Source organism: Dermacentor silvarum, chromosome 8, assembly GCF_013339745.2.
Source record: "Dermacentor silvarum isolate Dsil-2018 chromosome 8, BIME_Dsil_1.4, whole genome shotgun sequence".
Lineage (NCBI taxonomy): Eukaryota > Metazoa > Arthropoda > Arachnida > Ixodida > Ixodidae > Dermacentor > Dermacentor silvarum.
Genome location: NC_051161.1, coordinates 160,879,894 through 160,894,478, shown reverse-complemented (window position 1 = coordinate 160,894,478; position 14,585 = coordinate 160,879,894). Strand labels below are relative to the sequence as shown.

General features: G+C 47.7%; 1 protein-coding gene across 1 annotated transcript in view; it reads left to right on the top strand.

The window, feature by feature from the left end:
- The window catches only part of LOC119462542 (arylamine N-acetyltransferase), a 72,778-nt gene extending 59,071 nt beyond the window's left edge, over positions 1-13,707 (top strand). The window contains exon 2 of the mRNA XM_037723885.2: positions 11,910-13,707. Coding sequence (XP_037579813.1) covers positions 12,077-12,949 — 873 coding nt within the window. The 5' untranslated portion in view covers positions 11,910-12,076 and the 3' untranslated portion in view covers positions 12,950-13,707. The remainder of the gene's footprint in view (positions 1-11,909) is intronic.
- Positions 13,708-14,585: the final 878 nt, after the last annotated feature.

Here is a 14,585-nt window from a genome sequence, read left to right as displayed (position 1 = left end):
AAAAATAATTCATGAAATCACTCGTATGGTATATCAAGAGGCTGAGGAAGGTTAGATGGACGGCTTTTTCAAACTCGGGCAGAGATCGTATGTGGCGACATAACGACACATAGAATAGTATAAGCCAAACCATGGAAATTAATCAGCATGACACATGTGTGACACACCATGGGGGCCTGCCGCCAGGGCATGATAGAGTTGCGGAGTGACGGTTTATTTTGGGTGCTAGAAAATAACAAATAGCACGTCAGAGACATCGAGGGGGCCTTTGTAGAATGCATGATCACACCCTGAAAAATATAAGCTTGCATATAAAAGCATCAGAATACTGAGTACTACGGTTATTGATGTTGTTCAAGATGACGTCAGCGTTTAGTTCTGAGGAAATGAGTTCAAGTTATCTTTATTTGCATCACAATGGTGGGCTTGCTCCGGCAAAAAGTGAAAGCACTGTACTTGAGGGTGCTGCCTGAACATTACCAACGACAATGATAACAAGAATATAACATTATAAACTAGTATAATTCGAAAATAATAAGTTCACTTATTAGTAAGGTGGAGTAGAAAGCAAGCACCTTCACAGTCTAGATGTCGAGGAAGCACTTAATGAATAGGCTGAGAAAAAAAAAGCACAAGCCGGCAGGTCCCACGTCCTGTGGGAATTGATGTTATGTGAAGCAGTGTGCGGGGAGCCTACCAAGTTAACGAAACGACCATGAGAGCACCAAGACGTAGACGGATCTTTCATGACCTACATGACACGCATGTCATGACATGAAGCTAAACATTTCCACAGAATTACCTGTCTGGTTGGGAAAATTGATTAAGACTTGATTGATTAAGGTTGGAGATTGACTCCAACCAAATAAGGAAATTTACTAGCCCGACGTTTCGGAACCAATTCGGCTCCTTCTTCAGGGGGTATTCTGCGGAGGTGGCGATGTGCCGCTTTTAAAAGGTCCGTCGTAACAAAGGAGAGGAAGGGGGAGAGAGCGTAAGGTGCGGAGACACTTGGCAGGGCACCTGTTCTAGACAGACAAAATAGGTGGTGGGGTGGGGTGGGGGAGGGGGGGGGGGGGGCTTCGGCGTCGCTGGTCGGCTGGGTTGACCGATGCTGGGCGCCCTTTAGTCGCGGGAATGCGTTGACGAGGGACAGGGGGGGGGGGGGGGGGGCGAGTTGTTTTGGTGTTGCTGACCTAGAGCGGGGGTCCTTTCTTCCCTTCGTCGCGTCTGCAAGGCCATGAACATACAAAGAAGGAAGAATGCCTTTCACGCGGTTTATATTACCCGCCGTGTTCTGAATGTGCCAAGACTCGAGTAGTAGCCTTTTTCGACAGTTTGTCTCTGTTTGAAGGGATTTGGGTTTCTTGGAAAGAATTCTTGTGGTCGGCGTCTTCGGAATGTTCGGCGACGGCGCTGCGCATTCGGTTGAATGTTCTGACGTCGTTTTCATGTTGTCTGATTCTTTCTTTTAGATTTTTGGTTTCCCCGATGTACGACGCCGGACAGTCGGCACAGCTGATTTTATAGACGACGCCTTGAGCTTTTGTAGCGTTAGCTACACTGGCCTAGCGAAGCGTGTTTGGCGCGGCACATCAAGAGCCGTGCTGCGCATGCGCAAGGATCAGTGATGTCACACAGCTTGCGCACCGGAGCCACCGGAGCCGGCACCTCGCGCACTCCGCCGCCGCCGCGCGCGACTCACCGCCGCCGGTCTGCGCATTCCAGAGGAGTGACGTCGTAGCCGTGGTAGACGCACTGGCGCCGGCGCGCGCTCGCTGTGCAGTCGCCGTCTGACACTGCGCTGGAGCCGCTGCGCTTCTGACTGGCGTTTGTGTGTGTCATTGGAGCAGCAGTAAGCATGACAATCAAGCTAATCCTTGACAATCTAGACAACCAGGAAAGCTAAGAATAATCAGCTGAACCTTTGCTAACGCTACGTATATCCTGGCATAGCCGAGCTAAGCCACTGCAACATTTTTCTTTTGGTGGACGGTCTTTTGGTTTAGGAATGAGGATATTCAAAGTGTTCATTGGTTTATGCGCGACTTTGAGGCCTTCTTTTTTCAATATTCGGCTGAGAGCTTCGCTGGTACCTTTGACGTATGGGATGGACACTCGTTTCTGTGGTCGAGGGGGAGTCAACGGTTGAAGGCCTCGTAGTTTGTTTTTTCTTTTTTGTTGTCGGGTTGTTTTTCGAATGAATTCTGTTGTATAGCCGTTCCTTTTGAGTTCGTTGAGAACCGTTCTCCTTTCTTTCTTTTGATCTGATTCCAATGTGCAATGAGTTTCGACTCTTTTCAATAAAGAATTTACGACCGATGCCTTGTGGTATGCCGGATGGTTGGATGAGAAGTGTAGGTAGCGGCCTGTGTGGTTTGGTTTTCGGTAGACTGAGAATTTTAGATTGCCGTTGGTTCGTGTAACTTGTACATCTAGGAATGGTAGCGATCCGTTTTGTTCGCGCTCCGACGTGAACTGTATATCCGGGTCTACGGAATTTAAATGGCTCTTCAGGTTTTCGACTTGCGACTCCTTCACGATACAGAAGCAATCATCCATGTACCAGAGGAAAACTTTTGGCTTCGGGGAAAAAGTACTCAGAGCTCTGTCTTCGATATTTTCCATAGTTAGGTTAGGCATGGTGACGGAAATTGAGGCCCCCATTGGAGTTCCTTTCACCTGCTTGTAGTAGCTGCCTCGGAAGGTGAAGTAGGTATTTGATAGGCATAGCTCGAGAAGGCGGCAGATCTCGTCTACACTCAAGGGGGTTCTCTCGTCGAGTGTGTCGTCGCGTTCCAGGACATCCCTTGTTGCGGATATAGCTAACTGAATGGGTACTCATATAGCTAACTGAATGTAGGTCATTGTCATGACCTACATGACACGCATGTCATGACATTTATGTCGTGACCTATCACTTATGTTCGTCATACACTCCTGTCATACTATGCCACTTTCGGTACCTGCAAAGTTAACGAAACGACCATGAGAGCACCAAGACGTAGATTGCTGTTTCATGAGCTACATGACGCGCATGTCATGACATTCATGTCATGACATATCATTTATGTTCGTCATATACTCTTGTCATAGTATGCCAATTTTGGTACAAACCAAGTTAACGAAACGACCATGAGAGCACAAAGACGTAGGCGGCTAGATAGATCGATACTATCAAAGTAGCAAATGTTCGCAAAGAAATGCTTCGCATTTAAAAGACACAGTCTTGTAAGTCGGTAGTAAACTGAATAGACCATTGTTGTTTCGGCAGCAAGGTAAGGCTACACGGGAAGGCACAAATCAGAGTAGCTGAGTCGGCCAGTTGAGTCTCGCAGTGATGAACAGTAACAGTGCAAGAGTCTCGCTGTTAAATGGGTCTTTGGGCACTCTCAAGATGTGTGCGACATCTTTTCGCCTAAGGACCTCCGACTCAGTGTTGGAAATAAACTTGACTTGAAATCCCGCTGAGGACGCGATGACGTCATGAATTAAGGCACGCGACGGTTCGCCAACAAAGACAATGTTTTAGAGTGTAGCCCTTCTGCGCAGCTCACGCCTCGTCATCCAGACGTGGGCAGTTTAGCAGGCCCGTGAGGCGGCGTTGAGGCAGGGCCTTGACGTACCCACGGGGGAGACCTAAGCCCGGGACGCGTTAAACCTTGCATGTCGTTCAATAAAGTTGTATCCATCCATAGCTCTTCGGCGCCCGTTCTTGGGTTGAGCGTCGGCATCCCTCGGCGCGTCTCGGCGTCCCTCGTAACCGAGTGAACGAGCGCAGCGAAGGATGAAAGAACGAGTGCTGAGCGCAGCGGGGGATGAACGAAGGCGATAGCGAACAAAGCGCGAGGCGGAAAGTGGAGGAGGAGATTATGGCGAAAGGGTGAGAAGGGGGAGTGCCGCACGAGTGCTCCACGGCGGCGACCCTCTGAGCATGCGCTACTGCGCCGCGCGCCGCCCCCGCTGGAGTTTACGGACCAGCGGTACGAGCGGAGACAGAGAACAACGTTGGAGTTAGCGTCAGCTCGTGGCCAAGCGCTCGCTTCAGGTCCTCGATCGCGGTCATCCATTTGAAGTCGTCGCCAAACGGCCTCGTTGCTGAAACCACTCGCAGTATACAGAGGTCCTCTTCAGTAATGTGAGTCAGTCAAAAAACTTTATTCTCGGTACTAGGCGTGATGGGTTCTGCGACCCCACCAGATGGATGTCTCTCAGTCGGTGCTAAAGGCGACATCTTGGGCTCGCCCTGTGACCCGGACTTGTACTTCCGGATCAGAGGAGGCCAGAAGGGTCTTCCACTTTTGCGAGCCTACAAGCTTCTGGAGTTCTTCCTGTGGTGGATCTGGGGGCAGTTACAAAAGATGTGTTCCATCGTACCTCTCTGGCCACATTTTGAGCAATCGGGTTTGAATTCACCTGGGTTTACGTGGTGCATTCTTACCGAGTTTAGAAGAGTGTTGGTTTGGAGTTGTCTCCATTTAACCTCTTGAACTTTGGTAAGACTTTTTTGAGGTGGTGGTAGCGTTTGTCTAGCTAATTGAAAGTATTGGGTGATTTCCTGGTAACTGATGAGACCTTCCTGTGTGAGTTCCGGGCTCGAGTAGTTGCTCACGGCTCGGCCGATAGATGCTCGAGCCATACTGTGAGCTGCCTCGTTCCCAGGGTTACCAGAGTGAGCTGTTACCCAGATCATTTCCGCGTCCCTCCGGTTTTCAGGGTAGTTTTGGAGGATATTGAGAGAGGTTTTTGAGGTTCTTCCTCTCGCGTAATTATTAATGACAGTTTTGGAATCACGTATTACTGTTTCCATTTTGAGGTTAGTTAAAGCTAGTGGTATGACCGCTTTCTCCGCAACGTCGGAGTGTTTGACTCTGGCTGTAGCTATTGATATTGGTTCTCGTTTGCCATGGAGACCGATATCGCGAAGGCGTTGATATTGCCGGGGTATGCCGCCGCATCAGCATACGCCACATCCTACATTCCCCCGTATTTCTTCGCTAGCGCATTGACTACCCTCGTTATAGTAACGACGCATGTTCTTTGGTAGAGGTTTGATGGTTAGGATGTTTCTAATCTTTGAGGGGAGTTCTTGCCTATAGCCTTTAGTATTTCTCTGCCGGCTGTCGTTCGGGTTAGTCTGAGCTCTCGTGTCCACTGGTGGGCCTCGACAAGCTCGTCCAAGGTGTTGTGTATTCCTAGCTGTAATAGTTTTTTGGTGGGCGTGTTGATTGGGAGCCCGATGGCTGCTTGATAAGCTTGCCTAATTAGTCCGTCAATCGCTAATCGATCAATCAATCAAGGCAATCAAGGCTTTTTCGCCTGCAGGCGAGGCAGCGCCACGCTTTAATACGACGCAAACGACATGCCGCTATTCGTGCGGGTTGTCGCCATGTTTGTTTCGCAAAAACGCTGGTCCGCTGCGCTGGGGAGAGGAAACCAGTGGAGCGAACAACCCGCTCCGTAAACGCGCTAGCCGCCCAGCGTACCGCACAGGCGTAGTGGCGTCTACGCTCGCCCACTTGGGTTCGCTGGCCCGTAAACCCGGTCAGCTAAACCTCTGCTCCGCGTGAGCCCCGCGCATACGTGTTCCTCCTGAACAATGAGCGACGCAACCGGTGGAAGCGCTTCGTCTTCGGCTGCTGCTAAACCATCTGCAGGAGGAGAGGCTCAGTACAGCCGCCAGGAGCACCCTGCCGTTCAGAGCACGTGCCGTTGATTCAAATTATGTTCCTCAATATAACGCGAATTCATAACATCTAAACAGCTGCGCTCAAATTTTGCATTAGGGAGAATCATAACCGTCGGTGCACTTTTTAGACTACGAATTTATATGCAGAATAATCGGGCTCATTGATGGAATAGTTTCATTCGAAGGGCAAAAATGCGGCTGTCGTGTCCACGCTAAAGTTGATTTAAACGGCCTCAATCCTATTGCCGTTGCATCATTACGGACTTACACTCGGGAACGTAGTCGCCAAAATGATCTAGAATCGATGCTGAATTCAGGAGGCTGGTGAACAACAAGAACGCAGAAGCTTGCAGAAGGCGCCATAAATGCAAGAACCATAACACTTGCTGTGCCCTTTTTAGTTTACATTTCACGTGCCACAATTTACAAACAACGGACGGATGTAAGATAGACCAGCTTCAGTTATTGCTAATAGTTGCGCCAAGTATTTGTATTTTCACCACCTTCAAAAATGCATTTAAAACATTTTTTTGTAATTGGGCATATTCAAGCTCCCTGTCTATTTAAGAATATTTAGCAAAAATAATCATGTTGTTACCTTAAGCCGCTTAAAAGTTATGACCATTTTTCCAACCCCTACTAGGTGCATCCGAAGCCGAAACTGAAGGTTTCTGATTCCACATCAACTGCCATCTCGCCATAAATGTATGTTCGTGTACATATTACGTAATGATAATTTATTTAAGTACGTTCTAAAGCTTCTGAAAGCATTTTGTGGGACATGACGTTTTCGATTTATTAAAAAAATTAACAAGAGAGCTGCGGGGCGCCATTTCGAGTTCGCGGATTTAGTTCTAGCCCTTCAAGGAGAAAGTTATAGTACTCCATGAAATATGGCAAAGTACAGGAGGAAAAGGAAGCGTCAACGCAGTTACTGTCGGAGGATCCAAGCTATGAGCCTGGTGGATTTTGGAGATATTTCATGTTTTTTTATTACATTGACATTCGGTTCAAATCTTTAAAGCAATTTTTCTCAAAACATGATTTTTTGCATCCTACAGTTACGCGAACAATGATAACTTCCCTTCTAATAAATCTTTTCGCATAAAATTTTGTGTGGTATTTCTTTATATATGGAACTGTACATTCAAGCAGAATGACTGAAAACAAGCATAAACTTTTTAAACTATAACCAAATGTGTGAAACACAAACCTGCCGATTATCAACTTGATCAGGCGTTTTATGATAACGCACCTTAGCGTAGAGATGTGGTGATTGTTGGGGTTAGATGCGCAGTTTATTGTCTCATTACGTACCTGCCAAGTTGCGTTTGAATCGCACTTAGCATTTTGTAGTTGTGACTGTTGGCGCAACATGCACATTTTGGCACATTTTGATTGACATTTTTTTGTTTGCATTTTTAGCAATTTCATAATTTGAAAGTTTCAAACTACCTAAGCTTTACAAGCCAAAAATATAATTGTAACTCTTGGATTACAAGTGTACAATTTTTTCTCGAAGGTGGTGACCTACCTTGTCAAATGGTCTACCTTGCAGAAGAAAAGCTGGGAGCTTTCTTTCACGTTACACGCAAAGGCAGCTTTGTAAAGTGTTCAAACACACGTCACAACGCTGGCGCCACTCTTAAGTAAACAAACCCCTTGCAATGAGCTGTGGCCGCTTTGTGAGGAATTTTTTTTGAATACAATCTAATCATGAGCGAATAACTTCATAGTCACATCATGAAAAACTTCAGACACTACCTAAACCATTTATATGAAGTAAGAACAATAAAGGCTACTGCACACTTAGGGACGCCCGAGGAAACGTTCCAGTGCATCCTATTTCTACATTTTCAAACATATTTGAAGGAGCACTAAACGACGTTTCGAAATGTTTAAACAGTTTCAAATAAGTTTCAAAATGTAACAACAAGCGCAGTTTTCAACCCTTCAATTTTTACATACTACAGCCGGTTCATAAGGTATGCTAGAAATCAACGAATAATATTAGAGGAAAGTGCTATGCGTTCCAATCAGAGGAGCAGCTTTTCGTGGGATATCTTATTGAGCGCTTTGATTCAGGCCGAGAACAAAACGTCCACTTGTCCCCCCCCCCCCCCCCCCCCTAAAATCCCTATATAGGAAAAGTACCGCCATCCTTTGATCAACGCCGCTTTTCTCTCTCCTGTATCTCAGATTGGACGATGATAGCGCGCGCTTTCACTTCTTTATATATATATATATTATTTTTCCGCCTCAGAGCCATGTTGAAGGTCACTCTGCGCAGCCGCAGTCGCCGGCGGCGGCCGCGGCGCGCGCCCGGCCTGAAAGCTTCAACGAGGACTTTCTAGGGGCGCCACCGTCGACTTGCTTTCGCAAGGAAAAAGTAAAGAAAAAAAAAAAAAAAAAAAAAAAAACATGCGCTTTAGGAGAGGAGACGGCGGAGGAAAGAGTAGATGGCGGTACTTTTGCTATATAGGGATTTTAGTCCACCGCGGTGCCCTGGTCAAGTACGGATAAAAATTCATTAACCCCTCACACGTTGGCCACAGCTGCGTTAGTTGCAACCACGGTGTAAGAATAAGGAGAGGTGCTGACACTCTCCCCCAAACGCGCGCGAAATCGCCGCTCGCTCGCGTCCAGATTATGTTCGGCTTGGTTGCAGCTGGTTCGGCGCCGTCGTAGAGGGCGCTGCGGTATGCGGTCCCAGCCTCGGCGGGAAGGCGCGTGCTTCGCTGTCTTTGTGCGCTTTGTGCTTGCATGTGCGGCCGTGCTGTTTTGAAGGCACACTTTTTCTTCACGCGCCTTTCATCATCTTGGGCTTGTGTATTGTCGCCACGGGCCCACGACCAAGGTGGAAGCGGCCTTCTGAGAGTTTGAAATGGGTAGAAAGTGCTTCGTCACGAACTGCAATTCTGGATACCGAACTTGTGCGGAGCGTGCGCCTCTATTCAAAGTGCTGTCCGACAGCGGTCGTCTAGCAGTGGCGCCGTGTAAATCTGAGGGCAGACCGAACTCTAATGCCTACCGACCATGTTTGCGCCAGGCATTTTTTCAGACGATATGATATCGACGGCATATTACGCGGAGCTCGATAAAATGGTGCTACTTGACGCGCCAAAGAGCCCTGTTCTGTCTGCAAATACAGTTCCCACCTTATTTCCGAACTGTCCAAAGAACCTCACACGGTCAAATAAACCTCGAAAGCCGCTGCGGAAGAGAGAACATCCTGTGTGCCACAGCAGTCTGTGCAAATTTTGCTGCATGTGTAAGATATATACTGGGTGTCTTAACTATCATGCACCAAGATTTAAAAATATGAAAATGTCGCATAGCTGGACAGAACCAAGGCAATGTTGTCTGTCGTCTCTTGGAGATACTCCTATTATTATTTGCATTCCGCCTTATTACATAATTATTTTCATAACTGATTAATCAACTTTTCTAATGCTATAATTAGATAAAAAAGTGTGAACGGGAGAATTGCACAGCAACATGAAAGATTCCCGATACAGCTTTTTGTTGCCCAATACGTGATAATAAAAATGTTTTCCGAGCGTGAAAGAAACCCGCGAATAGACTCAAAATTGCCTCGAGGCACTTTGCGTGTATTCGTGGGCTTCTTTCACGCTCGGAAAAATACTTCTACGTAGCGTGTATTGAGTAATAGAAAGCTGTATCGGGAGTCTTTCGTGTTGCTCTCCAATTTTCTCATTGAAACTTTTAATATAATTATAATATTTGAGAACTTGATTAATTAAGACTAATCATGTAATTAGGCCAAATGTAAAAAATATTCTCAGTATCTCCAAGGGACGGAAAAAACCATTACCTTGCTTCTGTTCAGCTACGTGACATTTACATGTTTTTAAATCTTTGTGCACCCTGTATAATACTGCTGTTTTCTGTGCAGATTTGTGCCTGATTTTCAAATTTGTGCCATCCTGGATAGTGAATGTTTTTTTTCCGATGCGCGTGCGGTGTATATTACACGCTTGCATGTTTTTATTCAACATTTTTGCATTGTGGGAGTGCATGAGAGCGTAAGCTTCTGCTAAAGCTTCCTATCCTCTATTAAAATTATCGAGCTGCTTCATGCACAATTTTTTAATTATTGTGTCTTTACAAAATAAAAAATAAAAAGTCTATGAGATTATTGTGTGGTGGGTGTAAGTGTATTTGTGGATAGGCTGTAGCATGCATTGTCAAATACGCTTACATTGGCACATTCTCATATGCAATTTAAGAAAAAAGAAAGTCACCTCTTAGATCCTGCAAGAGTCACTCGCTCCCCAAACGACGAAAGCCAAATGAATAATATACACAGTCTATGTTAAGTGGAATTGAAATAAAAAAGGTTTTCACAAGTAAACTGTATTAGTGATATTGTAATCCAAGATAAAACGCCTGCCTTCGTCCCGCCTGATCAATTATATTTTGAAAGATTTCTTTACATAGCTATGTGCTTTCTCATCATAGGTTCTAGCCATGAACACCCATTTTGCTCCAATGTGTTGCCTATCGCAAGCTTGCGCCGTTTCATTTCTTAAATTATATCGCGCCCACACTGAATTCGCGTGACGATGCTTGAACGGTTTCCTGAGTTTGAATTTTCCGATGCAGTCACTATTTTCTTCTGATCAAGGGGTAGCAGGCGGGCTTACGCTTTCATTTTTTTATGCTTGTATGCATGACTAGATCGGCCGCAACAAAATGTGCGCGCGAGCGGAATGTGAGTGGGCGTTGAGTGCTGCCCGATCGATCCGTGTTCACGTCATTCACGGCCTGCACAATATACGTTCATGTTAGCAAAGCATTCAGCCTGGTACACTTATCACGTTAATCTGAAATAACGAATTTCCTTCGCGCTTTGAGTATTACTGGCGCCACCATGAACGAAAATTCAGCGGAGGCAGAGGAATGCCAAGCCGCCGGCGCCGCTAAGCTGGGACCGCTGGCCGCGGCGCCATCTATCTGCTCGCAGCAGAGCTACTCGGTGCGCCCGCGCGCGGCCGAACATAATCTGGACGCTCGCTCGCGCGCAGTGTCAACACCTAAATATTCTTCCACCGTGGTTGCAACAGCTATACGTTTGCGGTCTGCTCCGCTCACACATGCACATGGTAGCACTTTTGACGCAACCGCTTTTAGCGGGAACGCTGGTGAGCTTGCGCACCACAGCTCGTGCCGGCAGCGGCACGCAGATCGCTTCCATCGCACCGCTTACAAGGCCGATTAAGCGGAGAGTGACTACTTGGTTTGTCGTTCAGCAGCGCTGAGCCGTGCTCCCTCAAGGGCTGCAGAAGATAGCGCCAATCTTTCCTTTCTCAAACGAACCACTTAGTAGTAGTAGCTGATAGCGCGTCGCTCGCGTATCGCCAAGACGCGTTAATCAAATTCGAAATCTACGTAGTTGCCTGCAGTGCCTCAGCGCGTATCATCTGAGCGAAGAGGAGCGGGGCGTAAGCGGCGCTCAACTACATCCGACATCCCTCTTCGACATACGCGCCGGCAGGGTGATAAGATGTTACGCTCGGAAAGAAAATTGTCAGTATACGAGTATATAGGTAGCGATGATGGTTAAATAGGAACAACACATGAAAATCAGCCTGAAACAACATTTATGAACCACTGAGAGGACGGGAGCTTTTATTTTTATCGACGAATGTTTAGCTGTGGAGACAGTATTTGCTTCATATACTGATTTACTGTGCGCAGATAGCCGCCTCAAATCTCAACATGAATGCGTCGGAGAAATATCTTCTGTTGTCACGATGTTTAATCCGGACTAAGCGACACCCTCAGTTACTGTCAGCGTTTCTTCTTCTTCTTCTTTTTTTTTTTTACCCTCCTTGTCTTTTCGCCCCCCACTGAATGCTTTTCTGAATGCTTCAGCCACCCCTTCCAGTCTTTACTTCCAGTGCCTTCGCTTTCCTCTTTTCTTTATTGCAATGCCCCCTCTCTCTCTCTCTCTCTCGCTCAGCCTGATGCTTTCTGGGTTGCGCCGACGGTTATCATAGGCGAGATTGACAGAGCGCGTGCTTGGGTAAGCGTCGTCAAATAAAACGAGCTCGTTTTTTATTTTGTTTGCCATTATTTTAAGCAATATCGCTCTCGTTACCTTTGCTACCGGGCGATGGCGCAGCCTGTCCGCGCGACGAGAGCATTGCTTCTCTGGATGCAACGACGGCGGGAGTCGGCGAGTGATTCATTCGAGGTCGACAGCCGGAACTTTCTGCGCTCGCCTTCGCAACGGCAGGGCCGCGGGGGCTCTCATCGTCTGCGCTCATTCGGAAGCCATCTTGCGTCGCGTCGACATCCACCTAAGAGAGCCACATCGTATAAGTAACCAGGCGCCTGGAGTTCACTCGCCGATCTTTGGAAATGGATCCACTGACCGCGCAGCAAACGGCCGCGTACTTGGCTCGTATCGGCGTTCCCAAGCGAGAGCCCTTCACCGCAAACATCGACACGCTTCGTACTCTCATGGAAGCGCACCTGCAACGCGTGACCTTCGAGAACGTCGACGTCTTGCTGGGCCGAACAATTGCACTCGATGTCAACTCGCTGTTCGCCAAGATTGTCGAAAGCGGACGCGGCGGCTACTGCTTCGAGCTCAACTCACTGTTCGCCCGTCTTCTCCAAGCGCTGGGCTACCGGCTTCGTCTTCGCGCGGCTCGCGTTCGCAGGGGTCTTCCTCGGGATGCACCGATGCCGCTGCAGCAGCACGTGGTACTCGTAGTGGAGCTCCCTGAGGGCGACCACCTCGTCGACGTCGGATTCGGTTTGGCCACTCCGTACTTTCCTCTGCCCCTGAAAGAAACGGAAGAGAACGCCGACCACCCGTACAGGCTACGGATGCTGGGCGCTGACGAAGACTGCGACCCGGGTACGCTGGAACTTTGCGTCCGAGGCCGCGATGACTGGATACAGATGTACCGCATCGAACCCCGTGATCAGCGTTGGCGTGACTGCGTGCCCCTCAACTGGTACACGTGCACTAATCCCGATTCTATAATGCGACGTATGCTCATGATGGGTCGCACTGATGGCGAAGCATGGCTAACCTTGTTCAACGGTCGCTACAGGCGCCGCCTGCGTGGTTCTGGTTGCGACGCCGTAGAGAAGCGGGATATAAGGGATGCCGACGAATTGCTTAACCTTATGCAGAATAAGTTCCACCTTCGCTTGTGTTCCGAGAAAGATTTGGAAGCCCTGCGTGCTGTCTTGGCAACGCTTGTCGTCGAGGAAGCTTGACATTGCACAATTGACGGCTGTCGTGTTGTGAACACGCCGAACTCCCATAAGCGACAGACGTTGGGGGGCCTTAACGACGTACAGAGGACGGGAACTGTAGGTAATGCTGCAGGAACAACTGCTACGTACTATCATTACTGAATGCTTGAGTGCAGCGCGCATAGTAATCGATCTTTCAGTATTTTTTAGCGACGAGACCTACGCGCTAATTACGACCTGCACACACTATACTACGCTATATTTTTCTGCTGTGATGACGCCTTGAGACAAGGGTAAATCCATGATAGCAACAGCGGAGTGGGGATTGGAGAGTAGCATCAAAGCAAAACAGAGAGAAAATTAACGGGCATGTTAGAATTGTAGGGAAACTACGTAATAAATAAGCGGTTAATTAAATTCCGTACAAGTGAATGCGGAGCGTACAGTTGTTTTTCATCCTAGGCGACGTATAACATGATGCAGTGTTTATGCAGTGCACCATTCACAAGTTGCGGTGAAGAACAAAAACCAAATCAGGCGGGTACTCGCTGTGAGCCATCGACGCAGCGACGTCACGAGGACCACGGCGATGTATATTTGTCCAAGGAAGAAGGCTGATGAGAAGTACATGAACAAAGGATTGCACACACGTAAATAGTAGGGATGTTCGTTTAGTGGAATCGCCAAATTGAACACGAATATTCGAGGGAAGCGACATTGTAATAGTGAATCGAACATATAATATTATCACATTTCTCAATAAACTGAATTATAATGTTTGTATGGAGTTCATTTGGCAAGAAAAAAAAAGATAATTATTTACATTTGGTGCATACATGTACTGCCGTTCGCAAGCATTCGCCCCGTGAACTGAAGAGCCCGTAAAAAATTATGAGCCATTCCACTCTGTGAAGGTTAATGATCAGCGAAGCTGTTTTGCACAAGATACAGACATGAAACAGAATTTTGAACAAATTGGTACGAACACATTTATTGTCTTAATCGGTGGTCATCGTTGCAAAAGGTACATACTCACATTTATTGTCTTGATCGGTGGACAATTCGTGTTTGCGGCCCGCCGGCGCCGATTTCACTCTCTTGTTTATTCTCGCCGTCGCTCTTTATAGGCGCGTTGCTCCTCGGGAGTCCTTACTATACGCGGAGTCAGTATGATGTATACGGGGTTTATGAGGTATACGGAGTTGGTGTTGTTATGCGGCCCAGTTTATGCGAGTATACTGCAAAGCGCAGGACAATTTCTCACGCAGCTGTATCGGCCAATTACCGCAAACGAAGGACGCGGGTCGAATCCGCGAGGAGGGGACGCGTGAGACACCGACGCATGGAAATAAATGCGGCTTAGTGGTTGCGCCGTAGAAGAGCCTGGGGAGCCTACATGCAAGCCCTGTTTTAAAGCAGCGCTTGCATGTAGGCTCCCTAGAAAAGCCGCCAAATGCGCACCCCTGCTCGGAACAAAACGAAAAAGGTTCGAGTTGAATGTGAAGCGTTCGGGAGACGGGAGAAAGAAAAGAGGAGGGGGTGTTTTTGAAGCTACCGCTAGACGCCCCCGCGCTTCCCAGATGTCCCGTTTACATTCTCGGCCGCTACTGTGGTTTGTTTGTGGGCCTCGCCGCCGGACGGGAAGCGTAGTTACGGA